Below are 18,733 nucleotides of genomic sequence, written 5' to 3'. Positions count from 1 at the left end.
TGATCACTTACTAGTCAACTCAACAATGTGGGTTATTTGCTTTTTGATTTTCTAATATTTGAGCATATTTATGCTTCTTTTATACCAAACAGAAATCTGTATTTTTACTGTTCTCTCTCCAGCACAAGACGGGCCTTCCCATCAGCACCTACTTCAGTGCAGTGAAGCTCAGATGGCTGATTGACAATGTGGACGAAGTGCGACAAGCAGTGCAGGATGAGCGCGCCATGTTTGGCACGGTGGACTCCTGGATCATCTGGGTAAGAGCTGCTCAAAGCCTGCAGCTGTGCACCAGCTGTTTAAAATCATGACATAGAGAACACATTTCAAGCAAATAAGTTTCCATGTTCACTAAATCTACACCCCTTTTTTATTTGCAACCTTTTTAATGCACACGTAGGCTACATTTACACTTCTGTTTTTGTTTAAAAACGAATATCTTTACGCCTCACATCCACACTACTTCACCGAGTCCCATTCTCTAAAACGGAGACATTTAGAACACTGCTGTCCCCGTTTTGGTTTGAGAGCTCTGGGGTTGCCTGTAGTCTGGACTACAGGAGATCTACTACAGGAGATCATTTCTAAAACGGAGCCTAAACACTTAGAATGTTTTTCTTTCAAAACACTGTTTGAAATTGAAAATGTAGTAGCGTGGATTAGTCCAGTCCTTAGTCCAGTGTTGTTTTTCCTCAGTGTCTGACGGGGGGAAAGAACGGAGGGGTCCACTGTACAGACGTCTCAAATGCTAGTCGCACCATGCTCTTCAACATTCACAGCATGGACTGGGATCCTGAACTCTGTAGGTAAAAAAAAACACGTGCGCATACACACACAGTGGACCATTTGATGAGCATGTAAACAACAGTTTTTTTGTTTTTGTTTTGTTGCTTTTTTTGTAACTTATTTTTTATTTTGAATATTCTTTAGATCTCCTTTTACAGCAATTACTTCCACTCCAAAACAATATCCTTTACAAGGGGTCTTAACATTCACACGCTCTTACGTATATGGTCAATGTCATATGGTCATGGGAAACTGTTTCTGTGTAAGAAAACCCCACAGGCTAACTTTAAAGACTTTATATTGACGGTGATGCTATGCCCACGTCAATAAAAAAATGTTTTTAGTAAACTGAAATGGAGTAAAAGTTCAAACATTTTAAAGAAAAAACAAACTAAACTGAAACTATATTGCCAGGTTAAAACTAAAGCCTAATAAAAAATAATAAAATGAACCGAAATCATTTGAGTTTGTTTTTAACTACCGAAAAAGAGACAGCATGAATTTCTGTCAACTCTCGTGAAGTTGAACCAGAGATGGTCGCACTTAAGTCGCACAAACAGCTGACTTCAGACTTGACTCGGACTCGACCCAAAAGACTTCAGACTTGACTCTGACTCGAGCTTCGAGACTCGTCAACAACCTGTTTTCATGCAATTATTGCTTTTTAAATCAAAATTTATTCATGTATTTCTATTTTCTTTTATTGGCGCATATACGGGGAAATGTATGACGAGCTGTATGTCCCCTGCCCTTTGCCATAATGTGCAATGTAACGCATCCGCCTATGTGCGCGCACTCTCATATAAAATTTGACTATGGCGACGCCAAGTCCTCCCGGAGTTGTGCCTTTTGTCATTAGTTTTGCTTTCAATAACTTTGTAAACAGTGGCAGTAAGTGAACAGCTACACGCAAGGTGTGTGGCACCAAGATAAATGAGGCCGGATCAACAACGTCGGACTTCATCAGGCATCTCAAAACGCACCCAGATAGTCAGTCACTCACACACTAATGTGAAAATAGAAGTTACATTTAGCATATATCGTCACAGGTAACAAGCTAACCATCGCAAAGTGTTGTGCTAATGCTGGGAACAGGCAAATAGTATCTTTATAGTTAGTAGTTGCTGAGGCTAAGAAATCCATGGCGCACAGGAGGCGGGACGCACGGATCCATCTCCCCAAGAACAAGCGCTGTGCCGGGTGGGAAAACTCATGTGATGCGTAATTGATCTCGTGGATGATTTGTAGGCTATTAAGTGTGTACAAGTTTCTACTTGTGGAATGAATGCTCCGTGACACGTTCGTACAACTCGAGAGGCTTCTCCTTTTATTCGTCTCCTGACATGTCAACAGTATATACCGTAGTATATGGCGTTACATAATAGCCCCATTTCCTGACTGACTTAAGCACTGTATAGCCTGCCCCCTTGTGGAGCCTCATCACTATGTATGTAACCTTACACCATTAACTAGATCCAGCCTGTGAACAGTTACAGGACATCTCTCCTTTTTTTTTTTTTTTTGTAGGCTTATTAACAGTTTTTTTTCTTTTTTAATACTTAATATCTCAGGGTAACCTGAGGTCATGAGGTAGACTGCCCATGCACCTCCATAGCTGCTGGAGATTATTCTGCCCCAATATGCAAGCTATGTGTTAATCGCGTCTTTCGGTCTCTCGGGTGGACGGACAATTCTCCCCCGTGAAGAAACACGAGCCTGAGCAGGGAGCTGTACCACAGGCACCAGTAGCACAGTCTGTTCTACAGGTGAAGATGGAGGCGAAGACCGGGAAGGTGGGGAATGTTCAGCCACCTGCATGTCTTCCATTGTGTCTGGCTCCTGTGTAGGTAGGAAAGTTGAGCGAAAGTGTCGCCTGTTCTTCCGCAGTGTCCCGTGATCTGTTTGGATCAGGTAGGACCTCGGAGTTGGGTGTGGCAGGTGGACTGTCCCTGTTGTCGTCCAACCTGACTCACTGTCAAGTGTGACTGCCACACTGTCCCCTGGATTGAGAGGTGGAAGTGGTCTGATGCCGTGGTGTTTGTTGTAGGCACGCCTGTAGCTTTCTTTGGCCTTGGCATCAGCTTTACGCACTTTTGAGAGGTCCGGCCATCTTGGAGACAGTACCGTGTTGACTGTGGGCACTGTTGTCTTGATCTGTCAGCTCATCATGAGCTGAGCAGGACTGCAACCCGTGGCATGCAGCGGAGTAGCTCTGTAGCTCATGAGAGCCAGGAATGAGTCAGCCTGCAAGAGAATCCTTTTCGCCGTTTGAACTGCCCTGTCAGCCTCCCCGTTGGACTGAGGGTACTACTTGAAAACTGTCCTCCGTTGTCTGTGTGTAGCACGTCTGGACACCCCCACCTGGCGAATATGTTTTTAAGCCGTGCACAGGTGGTCTCACTCGTCATGTCAGGCAGATGGGCTATTTCGAGATAGCGAGAGAAATAATCAATAACGACCAGATAGGTCTGCTTGGCATACTCACAGATATGCGCTCCAATCTTTTGCCAGGGCCTTTGTGGTAGTGGTGTCGTTATCAGAGGCTCCTTCCTCTGTGTTGGTCTGACCTCCATACATTCTGGGCATGTTGTCACCAGGTCCTGGATCTCACTCTCCAGCCCAGGCCACCACACGCTCATGTGCCCCCTCTTGCGACATTTAGGAAGTCGGGACTCACCCGGAAATGACGAGCGGAATGAGGTGACTACAGTCTCTCAAAATCTGATGAAAATCTTTTAAACTGACCTTTTGTTGAGCTGAAATGAAGACGGATTCAGCAACTGCATGGCCTATTTCTCGCTTAAAATGTTTTCAGAAACACGTTTCAGTGAAAATATGAGATCGTATTCTGAACGGCCGCCATGACAGTCTGGCTCTGAATTTCTGGAGAAAACAAACCCATGTGACGCGTTCGGCCAATCAGCTGCCGGTTTTCATTTCTTGGGCAACATTACAGATTAGCGCCGCCTGCTGTTATAGAGTATTACGTCTATTTCCTCATGCTGTCATCCATGTAAACGTCAACTCCTTCCTGGCCTCTAAACAGTACTGACATTTCTCTCTGGAAGATCTCTGGTGCGCTGGAGATTCCAAAAGGGAGCCGCTTGAAGAAGTATCTCCCCATGAGTGTGATGAATGTGGTCAATTTAGCTGTATCACGCTCCAGCAGGATCTGCCAAAAGCCGCTTTCAGAGTCGAGCAGGGAGAACACACAAGAAGGCAGTATGTCGTCCACTGTAGGTAGGACAAACCTTTCCCTTTTTACTTCTTTGTTGAGCCGTTTGAGGTCAACGCAGATTCTCACATCCTCAGTCTTTTTTTGGGACCGGAACCATAGGAGCACACCACTCCGTCGGCTCTGGCTGTCCTGGACTTCATCCACTCTTTTTACGAGTCCCATTGCCACTGCCACATTTCCACCCAACAGGTTGCTGCCGTTGGCTGTTTCAATCACATGGACCTTGTACTTGTAGAACTGGCCTTTGTACTTTGGGACAATTTGTCACCTTAACAAACCGTTCAGTTTACCTCCAGGGCTGTCAAAGTCTTTCTTTTCTAGCTGGGGCAGGTGTGATATGTTTCTTTTGATATCACAGTGGTATCTGCACCAGTGTCAACCTTGAAGGAGAGCGGTGGTTTCAGTTTCACTGTCCATGGTGTAGTGTTGTCATCTGAGATGTAGGTGTAGACAGACACTTAGACAGTATCCATTGGACTGGCTGGCATTCTGTTCCACTATAGTCAGTTCATTTACTCTAGCAGAGTGACACACAACAGCAAAATGTCCGATTTTCTGACAGTTCCTGCATTGTGCATTTTTAGCTGGACACTGAGTGTGTTTGTTGTCCTTACCACATCTGTAGCATTTTGTCGTAGGTTTTGGTGGTTTTCTACCTCTGTCGCGGAGTCCTCCTCCGTGGAAATTGCCGCCCTTTTTCTCTCTCCCTCCATATTGCTTGGAAGGTGCGTATGATTCCGCGCCACTTCGCTGAGGTAGTTAGCTTCAGCCGAGGTAGCTCTAGCCTGCTGGCTAACTTGGCCCTTTATCTGCTCGGACTGTCTCACCATCTCCACTGCTTTCTCAAGTGTCAGGTGTGCCGTCAGCTGCAGCTTTTCAGACACTTCTTTATCCAAAATCCCGATAACCAGCTTGTCCCTTTTTATGTTTTCAACCTTCACTGAGCCAAACTGGCAGGGCTGGCGATTGCCATAGGCGACCAAGGCGACTGTAAAAATAGAGACGACCAGCGCACAGACACTAGGGCCGTCGGACTGGGGGTAAACCCAATCATGATTACCAGGGCCTATGGGGAGAGAGGGCCCTTGAAAAGTCTGGAATATATTTTATTTTACCTGGATATTTTTATTTCATAATAAAATTTCATAATACATATCAGATCAAATGTAAAGTTAGTGTATTGGCTGAATAACTTGGTTGATTGACTGACTACATTTTGTATACAAAAAAGACTAGCTAAGGTCTCAATCACCCCTTACTAATGCGCCAAATGGTTTAGTCCATCTGCACGCATTTTGTTTATGTTAGTTCAGTTGAGCATCTGGTGGAGCGCAAACTTCTGCTGTAGAAATGTCTTTCTCAAAGAAAGCCAAATCATGCTTCCAAAAGGAAAGGAAAGACAGGAGAAGGAGAGAAAACGGAATGAGGGGAAACAATTGGTAACTGACTTCTTTTCAAAGAAAGGTGAGCACAAACTAGAAAACGAAATCCATGGTGCTAAACTGCTTGAATATCTCCGTGACTGTTAGTGCTAAAAACAGACTGAGACAACCCATATTAAGAGCAGAACATACACTTTCAAATGATAATTTGGTTATACATGAAATCTGAGGTAAAATAAATAAACTACACTAACAACGCTGTTTGCATCCAATACACCATTGTAATAGCCTATTTAAAACATGTTTAATTTCAAATGAATAGGCTGATTATATAATGTCTATAATTAGCAATAATATGCTAATCAGTGTCATAGGTAGCTTGGTAGCTCATCGGTAGATACATATCATGTCAACATTCTAGTTATGTCAGATTTAGTAGAAGCAGATGTTAACACTGTGAAACACTTGGCCCTCAGTTTCAGAAACTGTCACAGCAGGGAGTGGAGTAACAACATACCCCTCATCATCCTCTTTGGATTTGAGACAAGGTGAGCTTATATCAAAATTAAAGCAAACCATTTAGCCATTTTGACTGACAGGTGTTAAGTAACACCAACATCTTAGTGTGTTTTATTATATTAGGTTACAATTAGGATAAGAGGTTAATATCAGATGTATCCTTCCTAGAGAAAGATGATAGAGAACATCTGATTGAGGAGGATGGGAGTGAAGACAGCAGGGAGCTCTGAGCACAGTGTGGAAATGAGAGCTGAGGAACTGGAAAGTAGTGTAGACCAGTTTTTGCCAGAGGATCCAGGACTATGGCCAGATAAATTAACAGATGATCAGAGAGACACCATAGTACACAGGTTGGCAAGTAAAGGTACAGAGAAAACAAACAAAAAGTTTTGAACAATCTTGCTCAAACACATCTGAAATATTACAGTCCAGGGGTTTATTAATTCATTAAAATGAATTCATGTATCATTCAGGTGAATCATTTTAATATGCACATTTAAGGAGGTTACTTCCTCAACAAAAGTAAAAGTGGGAAGAGTAAATGATGCCTAGGCTACATGGGTTGTTACGCAGATATAATTAGAAAAGTCGATCTACAGGAGAATAAATAGTTGAAAGCAATACAGAATGTCTGAGTGCCTTACTGCAATATATTCCATTATGTTTTTATATTTGGATTGTAATCTATGTTTCCCTTTAGATAAAGATATTTCCAGTATAAATTGTTTCAGAAAAAGGTAAACAAAAATAAGTGCATAAAAATTCACCAGAATGCAGGAAATGAAGTATTTAATGCTAAAAAATTTCAGGGGGTGGACCCCCAGACCCCCCCCCCCATCATAAGTCACCATGCACACAAATCTGGAAACTAAACACTGGCCTCTGGGTTGCCAGACCAGTTATGATTAGACCAAATGTTGGTGCCATCTAACTTACATGGAAACTAGAAACTAAAATGAACATACATTGCTACTCTATCGCTGACACAGCACTGTGGAGATCTGGCAATGCAAGACTAGGAGGTGGGGGGGGCGCAAAACTCAATCTTGCCTAGGGCAACCAAAGGGCTAGAACCGGCCCTGAGCGTGCGGATATATTCCTCTGCTGATTCACCTTGCTTCTGTGCTCTCAGGTGGAAACGAGCCCTCTCGTGTATAACGTTAACTTTCGGCACAAAGTAACTATTGAGCTTCGCTAACACCGTCTCGTAGACGTCATCCCCTTCTTTCTCCTCCAAAACAAAAGTGTTGAAGACTTGCTCGGCCTCTTTGCCCAACGCATATAACACCGTGCTAACCTGCACGTCGCCGCTCTCCCCGTTTAGCTTAGTAGCCATCCGATACCGTTGAAATCGTTGCCACTGCTCCGGCCGCGTAAAGTCCATCTGTTCGGGGGGATTGAACTTTGCCATGAGTTACGGTGATCCCACTTCTGACACCATGTACAAGTTTCTACTTGCGGAATGAATGCTCTGTGACACGTTCGTACAACTCGAGAGGCTTCTCCTCGTTTATTCGTCTCCTGACAGGTCAACAGCATATACCGTAGTTCTTCTTCTTCTTCTTCTTCTTCTTTGGTTGATTGTTTAACGGCGGATGCGGACTAACTTAGCGCACTATCGCCACCCTCCAGATAAATTGTGCATGATCATCACTATGACTTACATCTTTGAGAATACTGTAGCCTGCAAGCTACAACAAAAAACTATATTCTGTCAATGAGTCCGGTATTCTTTAAAAATTCAAACATATACTTATTACTCTATGATCGGAGCCCTTAGACAAAAGGTCTCTAAAGATAAAACTTTCCCCACTGTCCTTTTTAGTAGTCCTGACTGACTTAAGCAATGTATATCCTGCACCCTTGTGGAGCCTCATCACTATGTGTGTAACCTTACGCCATTAACTAGATCCAGCCTGTGAACAGTTACATGACAAAATGAACAAGGTGTAGCCTGTCCACCAAACACTGGGCCGTCTTGATTGTCTTAATTCTGCACATATTTCTGTTACTGTAGTCCTATTTACTATTTCATTATTTCATCCATGCGTGGCGCAGCGGATCCGTGCGCACTGTCAGCTGCCGTGGAGACGCTGGCCTCACTAACCTCTCCTCCTCTGAGTCGGATCTCCATCGCGCTGGACTCAGTTTCACTGAGCGTACTAACACTTAAAAAATAAATAAATTGCATTACATCAGTGAGTTAAAACTGCTTATTGTGCGTAATTTGGACTGACACTGAGATGTATGTTGTTCTGTAACTGGTGTGGCACTGCCACTTTTCTCTTGATTTCCACTTCGACATTAGACATTTTTTTGAGTGAAAGAGACGTTACTTTTAGCATATATCGTCACAGGTAACAAGCTAACCATTGCAAAGTGTTGTGCTAATGCTGGGAACATGCAAATTGTATCTTTATAGTTGTATCCATATGATGTGACACTTAGGTTACTATTTCACCAGGTCCAAGGGCTAGAGGGATGTGTTAAGTAGACCCCATAAAGTTATCTTCAACTGATTTTGATACTGTACCGTATGGATGGTAGCTACAGGACATGCTTTGAATTTATAAGATTTAAATACAGTGTTAGGGACAGATCAGATGGCCAGAGGCTTGAGACTTGACTTGGACTTGTGGCAAAAGACTTGAGACTTGACTTGAACTTGCCCCTCAAAGACTCGCGATAGCCACTGCTAATGCTTGCTCTTGATGGAATTACTGTAATTGTTGGGGTTTTGGAAATTACAGTGTGGTCTAGACCTACTCTATCTGTAAAGTGTCTCGAGATAACTTTTGTTATGATTTGATACTATAAATAAAATTGAATTGAATTGAAAATTGAGACTTGACTTGGACTCAAGCTCAAAGACTTGTGAACATCTCTGCGTTGAACCACTGACACCGAACAGGAGATGGCACTGTGCCGTAATTGCTTCACATCGGACACTAAAGTAGCACAAAGATTAAACTTTTAAGATGGCCATTCCTACCCAGTTCTCCATCTCTGTGTTTTGTAAGCATATGTAGCTGGATATTTCTAAAACATTATACCTGGCCATAACAAAAAACTAAAACTAAATATATAAAAACTAAACCTTTTGTGAAAAAACTGAAACTAGCAAACATACTGAAAACTATTTAAAACTAAAATAAAATACTATAATAACCTTGCCTCATATTCCCCTAAAACAGAGTCAGCATGTACTGCACATCCGCTAAAATTCGAACACAATAATCTTTGTGTTTGGACTATTATAAACCTGCATCGTCGTGACTGATTGTGCTGCTTCTAGGTACTTTGACGTCCCGATGGAAATCCTCCCCAGAGTCCGAAGCTCCTCTGAAATATACGGCTGGATGGTAAGCTCAGTTAAAGGTTTTCAAACGCACTAGGTCTGTTCTGTTTCATAATACTGTTTGTGTTTCGAGATGGACCTGATAAGACCTGACCTTGTTTGAGAACTCCAGAGTTGAAAATCTGTGTAAATTAAGGCTAACTATAACCATAAAATATTCTGATGAATGCTTTCAGAAAAATATTTGAATCACTGTAGTGACCATAAAACCATAAAAACCTGATAAGATACAGTGTGTAATTCATCAGATAATGTGTTGATAGTGAAATAGTAAAGGACTTCCAGCTAAATTATTATTGTCCTTTGGAATTCACTTTTTAATTTCTGCTGGAGAAAGCTTTATTTTGTATTTCAAAATTGCATTAAGAATATTTAAAAGAATGAAGTATGATTTAAAGAATTGGTATTGATGAGTTGATACCAGAGATGTCAATGTGTACAAATAGCCATGGTAGCAAAGGTCTGCTTTAAAAAAAAAGAAAAAAAAGAAAAGGGTAATACTGTATTTTAAGCAGCAGCAAAATTCATACATAACTCGTGCATAGGGCTTGCTTGTGTAAAGTTTTTTTGCCCGTTGTATGTTTTATCACATGAGTTCGGAAATATTTGCAGTTTACTATTATTTTACATACAACAAAGAGTATGTTTTTGTTGAGTGAGTTATTGATCACTATGACAAATTTCAGAGTTAAAAGGAGTACAATAAAATAAATTTAATAAAATAAAAATTCCTTATTGTGGCCTCACCCTGATAAATGGCCTGATAAGATCCCATCATGTTGCCTTAACACACTGGCAGATGGTGTGATTGCAGGACAGGTAGAGGAGCCCAGATGAATTAGAAAGAAAACCTACTGATTTAAAAGGGTAATGATGGTCATTTACAGAGGTGTGTGTGTGTGTGTGTCTGTGTGTGTCTGTGTCCGTGTGTGTCCACTGCTCGTATCTTATCTCCTGACCACAGCACAGCCTTACATGAAAGCTGATTTATGTAACATGCACCTTACCCTGCAGTCCAGAGGTCAGCAACGTGGCAGCTTTGTTTGTTTTCCCCGTTTTTATGCGTCCAATTTTGGGCTGCGAGGCCAGCGCTGTAAACATGAAAGTCTGTCCCTGAATGATGAAGTTACACATCATTGGTTAGAGTAAGTGATGATGTCGGTTGAGTTGGAGCTTCCCCATTGGCCGTTGCTAGGGCTGGGTATCGCCAATGATTTCCTGAATCAATTTGATTCTGATTCATAAGGTCCCGAAAGAATTTACCCCCAAAAAAGTTTGTTTACTTTTTATAAACAGGACTAACATGACATTGTCATTGATATGGCATACAGTTGGGTATCCCTTTAACAATTTGGCCACAATTAAGCACAATGACTATACTAGCTTTCAACCTTGTCTTGTTCTTTTACCTCAGAATCAGAGGTGTATAGACCAGGTGCCAGAAAGTAAAAATCCTGCCATGTTTTTGGATCTGCCGCTACATCTAGAACAGGTGTTTTCACTAACGAGCTCATCTACCTGGTAGAGGAGCTGGTTTAGTGATGGTTGGGACAGCTGCTGGACAGGATTTCTACTTTCTGGCACCTGGACTATACACCTCTGCTCAGAATATAGTTGTTCTTTAATATTTACTGTTGGAAAGCCTCTACCCACATCCTCTACTGATATTTATAATAATGCTAGAAGAGAGTCTTACTCTTTGGCGGTTACTACTCTTGCTTCACTGTATTATCCTGATGTTTGCAACAGCACATTTTAGTGGAAAAGTCCCTAATCATTCTTGGACTGAAATGGTCAAATTCCGTCAACAAAAGATAAACATGTAAACAAACTTTCTGCAGAGCTGTTTAACTGGCAAAGGTGTTACAATTGTTAGTGTGATAACTTTCCAAAGATGATAATCCTTGTGCACCGATGGTGTAATTACACATAGTAATGCAATCAAGTTCCTGTTAGGTAATAAAAATGCTCTGCCCTGACTGCGATGACTCTTTTCCTGTTGATGCAGTATGCATTACATAATGAGGACTTATTACAATAAGCTGGAAATATGCACTGATAATATACTGAATCATTAAATTCTGGTTGGGATTACTACGGCCACAATATTCATTTATTTTTTTAGCAGTGAACATTTCATGATTCCATGTTAAAGAAATAAAGTCCTATTATGTAGATCACCATTACATAAAAAAGGCAATTCTGTTAATATTTCCTATTATACTTAAGGGTGTTTTCACACCTGGCTCGTTTGGAGCAGATGTTCAGAAACTGGGAGCATTTACCCCCCCAGTTCGTTCAGACATACAGTACAGGCCAAAAGTTTGGACACACCTTCTCATTCAATATGTTTCTTTATTTTCATGACTATTTACATTGTAGATTCTCACTGAAGGCATCAAAACTATGAATGAACACATATGGAATTATGTACTTAACAAAAAAGTGTGAAATAACTGAAAACATGTCTTATATTTTAGATTCCTCAAAGTAGCCACCCTTTGCTTTTTTTATTAATAAGGGACAAAAATCCACAAATTAACCCTGACAAAGCACACCTGTGAAGTGAAAGCTCATTGAGAGAAAACCAAGGGTTTGCAGAGTTATCAAAAAAAGCAAAGGGTGGCTACTTTGAAGAATCTAAAATATAAGACATGGAATTATGTACTTAACAAAAAAGGGTGAAATAACTGAAAACATATGTGTTCATTCATAGTTGTGATGCCTTCAGTGAGAATCTACAATGTAAATAGTCATGAAAATAAAGAAACATATTGAATGAGAAGGTGTGTCCAAACTTTTGGCCTGTACTGTATGTCTGAACGAACTGGGGGGGTAAATGCTCCCAGTTTCTGAACATCTGCTCCAAACGAGCCAGGTGTGAAAACACCCTTAAGTATAATAGGAAATATTAACAGAATTGCCTTTTTTTATGTAATGGGGATCTACATAATAGGACTTTATTTCTTTAACATGGAATCATGAAATGTTCACTGCTAAAAAAATAAATGAATATTGTGGCTGTAGTAATCCCAACCAGAATTTAATGATTCAGTATATTATCAGTGCATATTTCCAGCTTATTGTAATAAGTCCTCATTATGTAATGCATACTGCATCAACAGGAAAAGAGTCATCGCAGTCAGGGCAGAGCATTTTTATTACCTAACAGGAACTTGATTGCATTACTATGTGTAATTACACCATCGGCTCACAAGGATTATCATCTTTGGAAAGTTCCTCAAAGTAGCCACCCTTTGCTTTTTTTGATAACTCTGCAAACCCTTGGTGTTCTCTCAATGAGCTTCATGAGGTAGTCACCTGAAATGGTTTTACCTTCACAGGTGTGCTTTGTCAGGGTTAATTAGTGGAATTTTGTCCCTTATTAATAAAAAAGCAAAGGGTGGCTACTTTGAGGAATCTAAAATATAAGACATGTTTTCAGTTATTTCACACTTTTTTGTTAAGTACATAATTCCATATGTGTTGTTCATTCATAAATTTGATGCATTCAGTGAGAATCTACAATGTAAATAGTCATGAAAATAAAAAGGAAACTCATTGAATGAGAAGGTGTGTCCAAACTTGTGGCCTGTACTGTATGTGACCACAGCAATCGCTGTCCAATGGTTCTGACCAATGAGAGAACAGTTTGGTCTTGTGTCGCATTTGTTTACAACTTTAAGACTGCTTTGGACTGCCATTGAAATCGTTACTGTGTGAACGCAAACGAACCAAGGGACAAATGCAACAATTGTTTCTTTAAAGACCCTGAATCGGAACAAAGCAAACGAGTCACATGTGTGAAACTGCCCTTATTACTTGAATGTTTTTTTTGTTACATGGGATTATTGCATTCTTGGCTACAAACCGGTATTTGCCTATCTCACATGTTGGATTCCCTACAATGTCCTGTTGCACCTTCTGGCTTGATCCAAATGTTTTCAATAGTATTAACTGTGTGTCTTGTAAGACAAAAACACAACAGTCAGCATTATCCTGCAGTTATCCATCCAAACTCTAAACACGTGTGTTTCTGTCTTCTAACTAGAAATCCAGCTCTCTTGCAGGAGTTCCAATCTCTGGGGTAAGCACTTTTGCATATTATGTAAGCTTAATTTTGGTTGTTTGTGAGCATGTGTGTAAATGCATACATGGCCATAACTGGCGGCCTTGTTTCTCTCAGTGTCTTGGTGACCAGTCGGCTGCACTGGTTGGTCAGATGTGCTTTCAGGAAGGCCAGGCCAAAAACACGTAAGACATCGCCCATTTCCTTCATATGACCGCTTTGCTAGCCTGCTGGTTTGCACTTTAAGTCGTGCTGGTTATGGTTTTCATCAATCCTTCCTTTTAGGGTTGAAGCAAGATGCCATCTGAGGTACCAACATTACATAACCTTGAAGGCAGTCTGATGCATGTAAAACATGATCAGTGTTGACAACTGTTTTCAATGGAAAGTAGCTAAAGCGTGATTCAAGAGTAAGCTAGATTACGTCACACAGGGTTAGGTGTGCACATTCACAGCTCATTGATGTTAATGTCTGGCTGCTGATTGGTCGACTGAACAAGCTGCAACATTCCTCCACTCATAGGGAAAAGTCCAGGGAGCTACAGCAAATGAGGGCACATTTACTAAGAGAAAAGTAGATCTGTTCAACGGAGAGGAGCTGTCTGCCCAAAGAGTCACCAAATTTGATGCTAAAAAATGGCACTAAAAGTGAAACTTAAAGTTTCCAAATCTAGTGAGAAACACGATTAAATTCCCAATGTACAAATAGATAGTAAGGCTGCGAGTTTTGCAGAAAAAAGAAAGCTAAACGTTTTGAGCATTGTAGAAAATTGGTATTGAGTATGAGTTACAGTAAATATTTTACTTACTTATGTCCTTCATAACCTGTTAATCAACTTCCAAGGCATAAATAACCATGGAGAATTTTGAGTATCTCCATCATTCAGACATAGGGTTAACTTATACAGTAAGTGAGTGATGTTATTTTTCCTATGAGTCTTGAAGAAAGTCATCCATTATTCAATCGCAGTTCTCTAATCTGCCTTTCCTTTTTTCCATCCTTGCTATGTAAAGGTACGGGACCGGTTGCTTCCTGCTCAGAAATACAGGGACCAAGGTAAGATATTTTGCCCAAGAAAATATGATGTGCTACTAACATTTTAAATGACTTCCATTCCTTCTGTGCTGTTGTTACTTCCCACTCTGTATGATGTTCTTTCTTGTGATTGTGTTCAGCCTGTGATGTCAGACCACGGCCTGCTGACCACGGTTGCTTACAAACTGGGAAAAGACAAGCCTGCCTGCTATGCACTCGAGGTGCGTGAAAGCTTTTCATTAGTCCGTCTCATTTTGGTTTCTAAATCAGTCTCCACATCGCAACAATGTCCTCCGTGGTGTACCCTGGTTTGTTATTTCCACCTGCCTGCTGCTCTAATGTGATTTGGGTCCATTGTTTTCCTTTCTTCGTCCCAGGGTTCTGTAGCCATCGCAGGGGCGGTGGTGCGGTGGCTGAAGGACAACATGGGCATCGTGCAGTCTTCCTCAGAAATCGGTACTAACACTGTTGCATCTTACCTAGTCTCATATTGCCAGCTCTATCTCCACAGCTCTGTGGAGTCAGGTCTGACTACACCACAGATACATTCTGGGATAGGAGAAAAAAACACTCTGGGTTGTTTGCATTTCTTTAAACCAATCACAGTCGCTATGGACGCAGCGATGGGATTTTGAGAACGGCGACATACAGAGAACGGACAATGTCAGGCTTTATCCTGGAAATGTACTTCTGTTGATCCAGACTACATCTTACATAACTTGGTGTGACATTCATGACTCATTCATAACCAAAATCTGTATGTAGCAGCTTAATTGCTTTTTGGTTATATTATGTAGAAAGCGACACATTTGAGTTTGACAGACAATTCTTCCTCCTGTGTCATTTCAGAGAAGCTCGCAGCTGCAGCAGGCACATCTTACGGCTGCTACTTTGTGCCCGCTTTCTCCGGGCTCTATGCCCCCTACTGGGAGCCCAGTGCGAGAGGGTGAGACAATCAGCTGTTCAAACACGACTGAACTATCAACTGTGATTTGACCCTAAAAATGAGGAGAAAATTTGAAATCTAGTAAACATGTGACATTGTTCTAGAGTTAGTTTTCTTGTGGTTTCTTACCCATGGATTGTCAGCAACATGAAAACATGAAAATACACCATTAGCTGACCTAATTGTAATCCAACAAACTGCCTTAAAGGAGCAGTGTGTAGGATTTAGGTGGATGCCTATTGGCAGAAATTGAATATATTATTCATAATTATCATTGTGTATAATAATCACCTGAAACTAAGAATCGTTGAGTTTGCTTTAGCTTAGAATGAGCCCTTCATATCTACATAGGGAGTGGGTCCTCTTCCAAGGAGCCCACCATGTTTCTACAGTAGCCCAGAATGGACAAACCTAACACTGGCTCTAGAGAGGGCATGTCCTATTTCTTTTCTCAACACGCTTGGAAAAGGAGGGGTGAGGGGTGGGGTATTTGGTTTGTTACAATCTGCAACCTCACTCAATCCTACACACTGGTCCTTTAATGACAATATTATAGCCGTGTGTTTTAATCTATTTCCTCTGGTTGTTTCCCAGCATCATCTGTGGGCTCACTCAGTTCACCAACAGGAACCATTTGGCTTTTGCTGCCCTGGAGGCCGTCTGCTTTCAGACCCGAGAGGTGAGCAGTGTCTCCTCTCTTCTCCGTCACCCTGTTTAGTTCTGGCAAGGTGGGGTTTCTGGTTCTTTTGTTTGAGGATGGGTTGATTTCAAGGAAGTGATTGACTTTCTTTTGAAGAAACAACTTGCACATCCAAAAATTGCGTTAGAAGGTATCATCAACTTGGCAACAGAGGATCAAATCCCACACTCTGCACTTGCTATAGCATCACCTTTTATTTACAAAAACTAACGTTTTGGTCCTCCGGACCTTCATCAAGAGTATGAAGTAGAGTGCGGGATTTGTTCCTTTGTTTCCAAGGACGTGATGACAAAAGTGCATGCAACGACGACAGCAAGGTACAGCAATACTTGTCCATGTGTGACTAGGTCTGGGCAATAAGTCAATATGATAATTTATCGTCTTTCGATGGAATCATATCGTGATTAAATCATATGTCAAGATATCGTGATATACAATTAATAATGATAATAATAATAATAGCATAATAACGAGCACATGGTAACTCATATTTCTCAGAAAATCTGTTGTGAAACATTTTGAGGGAATATCATTTGAAGAATTGCAGATTTGTCTTAACATCACACTAGTTTTGTGCATCCATGTAAACATATGTGTACAGTACAGGCCAAAAGTTTGGACACACTTTCTCATTCAATGCGTTTCCTTTTTATTTTCATGACTATTTACATTGTAGATTCTCACTGAATGCATCAAATTTATGAATGAACACATATGGAATTATGTACTTAACAGAAAAGTGTGAAATAACTGAAAACATGTCTTATATTTTAGATTCCTCAAAGTAGCCACCCTTTGCTTTTTTATTAATAAGGGACAAAATTCCACTAATGAACCCTGACAAAGCACACCTGTGAAGGTAAAACCATTTCAGGTGACTACCTCATGAAGCTCATTGAGAGAACACCAAGGGTTTGCAGAGTTATCAAAAAAAGCAAAGGGTGGCTACTTTGAGGAATCTAAAATATAAGACATGTTTTCAGTTATTTCACACTTTTTTGTTAAGTAAATAATTCCATATGTGTTCATTCATAGTTTTGATGCCTTCAGTGAGAATCTACAATGTAAATAGTCATGAAAATAAAGAAACACATTGAATGAGAAGGTGTGTCCAAACTTTTGGCCTGTACTGTATATAGCTGGGGAAAAAAATATAAATTCTTTCTATAAAATTTCACTTGAAACTGTTTACCACATTGTTGATAATTATTCATCTAATAATCTAATTGTAAAAAAAAATATTTTGTGAAAGCACCAATTGTCAATCCTACAATATCTTCGCAATATCCACATCAATGTATTTGGTCAAAAATATCGTGATATCTGATTTTCTCCATATGGCCAAGCCCTATGTGTGACAGGTGGCTGCAGATACATTACACGTTTATTATACGTATGTTTTTTATTGTTGTTGCTTGTTTTGACATGTCTCATCAAATGGTCATATCATGGATTTGCTTAAAGGACAATTCTGTTATATTTCCACTTGGTGTATTTCCCATAAATGTGGCAGTTGTAACTCTATGGCTCGTGCTAACTTTCGCCACGTCTGCTGAAAAGATTCAAGGAAACAAAAGTATTGCGCATATATCAGAGCAAGCTGGAGCCTCCAACAGCTTTCCAAAATAACTTTTTACGTGAATCGTTCCAAACGCTTGTGAAATAGCCACCATGGCTAACTGCACATGGATCTACATCCGGTTTGAGCTGCTAACTGACCTAACCCCTCTGTATATTCATCTGTCTACATGTGTGTGGCTGAGCTTCTATGGTCTTCTAAGCAAACTCAAAAGGTTTCTTGAAATCCCTCATACAAAGTCATAATGGCTACATTTATGTGAAATACGCCTGGTTAATTTTCCTTTTAAATTGATGCAGTGAAGGTTAAGTGTATCTTTTGTTTTTTAATTTTTGCAACCAACTGATAAGCATGTAATCCCTTAATAGAAATGAAGACACTGAAAATACCAAAGCACCAACTTTATTTCAATAGTTATGTTGTTGTCGTAAAAGACCCTGGTTGAGGTTTTTTACGTGAGTGGTATTGGCTGAAACGGTTTGTGTTTAAGTGAGTGGTACTTTGTGTGTATCAGATCCTTGATGCGATGAACCAGGACAGCGGCCTCCCTCTGACACAGCTGCAGGTGGATGGAGGCATGACGTCCAACAGATTACTGATGCAGCTGCAGGCCGACATCCTCTGCATACCCGTAGGTAAGAGGACTCTCATAGCGCACGCATGTACTCATACATACACATACAATAAATATACTGTGGTATCCTAATATCTTAACTGTAATATTAAGTTACAAGAATGCTTATCTTTAAGCTATATCCGTTACTTGGCTATGAAGAATAATAGTTAATTTCCTTATACTGTTTCTGAAGTTAGCTGCTACTAACGGATGTTCCAGAGGAGGCGCTATTACATTGAGTTCTGAATCAGAGTGTGTTCAGCTGACCGGATGTTGACACTAGTTTAAAAAAAAAGACCGAAGAAGTTGTTGCTAGCGTGAGACTGGTGAAAGTAACTTGTAAAGATGTGATGATGCCCGTTGTATTAAACTTGCAAACATATGTGGATGTTGTGGACATTCAGTTCTTCGTTAGAAGATACAACATATACGTGTTGGTCAGTTATGTTATACACAGTACTATTCATGCAAAGATGCAATCCAAACTCCTGATCAGTTAATGCA

At 40.6% G+C, this 18,733-nt stretch overlaps 1 protein-coding gene across 3 annotated transcripts in view; it reads left to right on the top strand.

Moving 5' to 3' along the window:
- The window catches only part of LOC120570411 (glycerol kinase-like), a 28,985-nt gene that overhangs the window by 7,090 nt on the left and 3,162 nt on the right, over positions 1–18,733 (top strand). For all 3 annotated transcript variants that reach the window (XM_039818740.1, XM_039818741.1, XM_039818739.1), the window contains exons 6-16: positions 123–260; positions 697–806; positions 9,221–9,287; positions 13,335–13,370; positions 13,470–13,537; positions 14,367–14,409; positions 14,529–14,609; positions 14,766–14,844; positions 15,238–15,334; positions 15,929–16,013; positions 18,128–18,248. In XM_039818740.1, coding sequence (XP_039674674.1) covers positions 123–260; positions 697–806; positions 9,221–9,287; positions 13,335–13,370; positions 13,470–13,537; positions 14,367–14,409; positions 14,529–14,609; positions 14,766–14,844; positions 15,238–15,334; positions 15,929–16,013; positions 18,128–18,248 — 925 coding nt within the window. The remainder of the gene's footprint in view (positions 1–122; positions 261–696; positions 807–9,220; positions 9,288–13,334; positions 13,371–13,469; positions 13,538–14,366; positions 14,410–14,528; positions 14,610–14,765; positions 14,845–15,237; positions 15,335–15,928; positions 16,014–18,127; positions 18,249–18,733) is intronic.

This window comes from Perca fluviatilis, chromosome 12 (genome assembly GCF_010015445.1).
Source record: "Perca fluviatilis chromosome 12, GENO_Pfluv_1.0, whole genome shotgun sequence".
Lineage (NCBI taxonomy): Eukaryota > Metazoa > Chordata > Actinopteri > Perciformes > Percidae > Perca > Perca fluviatilis.
This window is presented reverse-complemented; position numbering and strand designations above follow the sequence as displayed.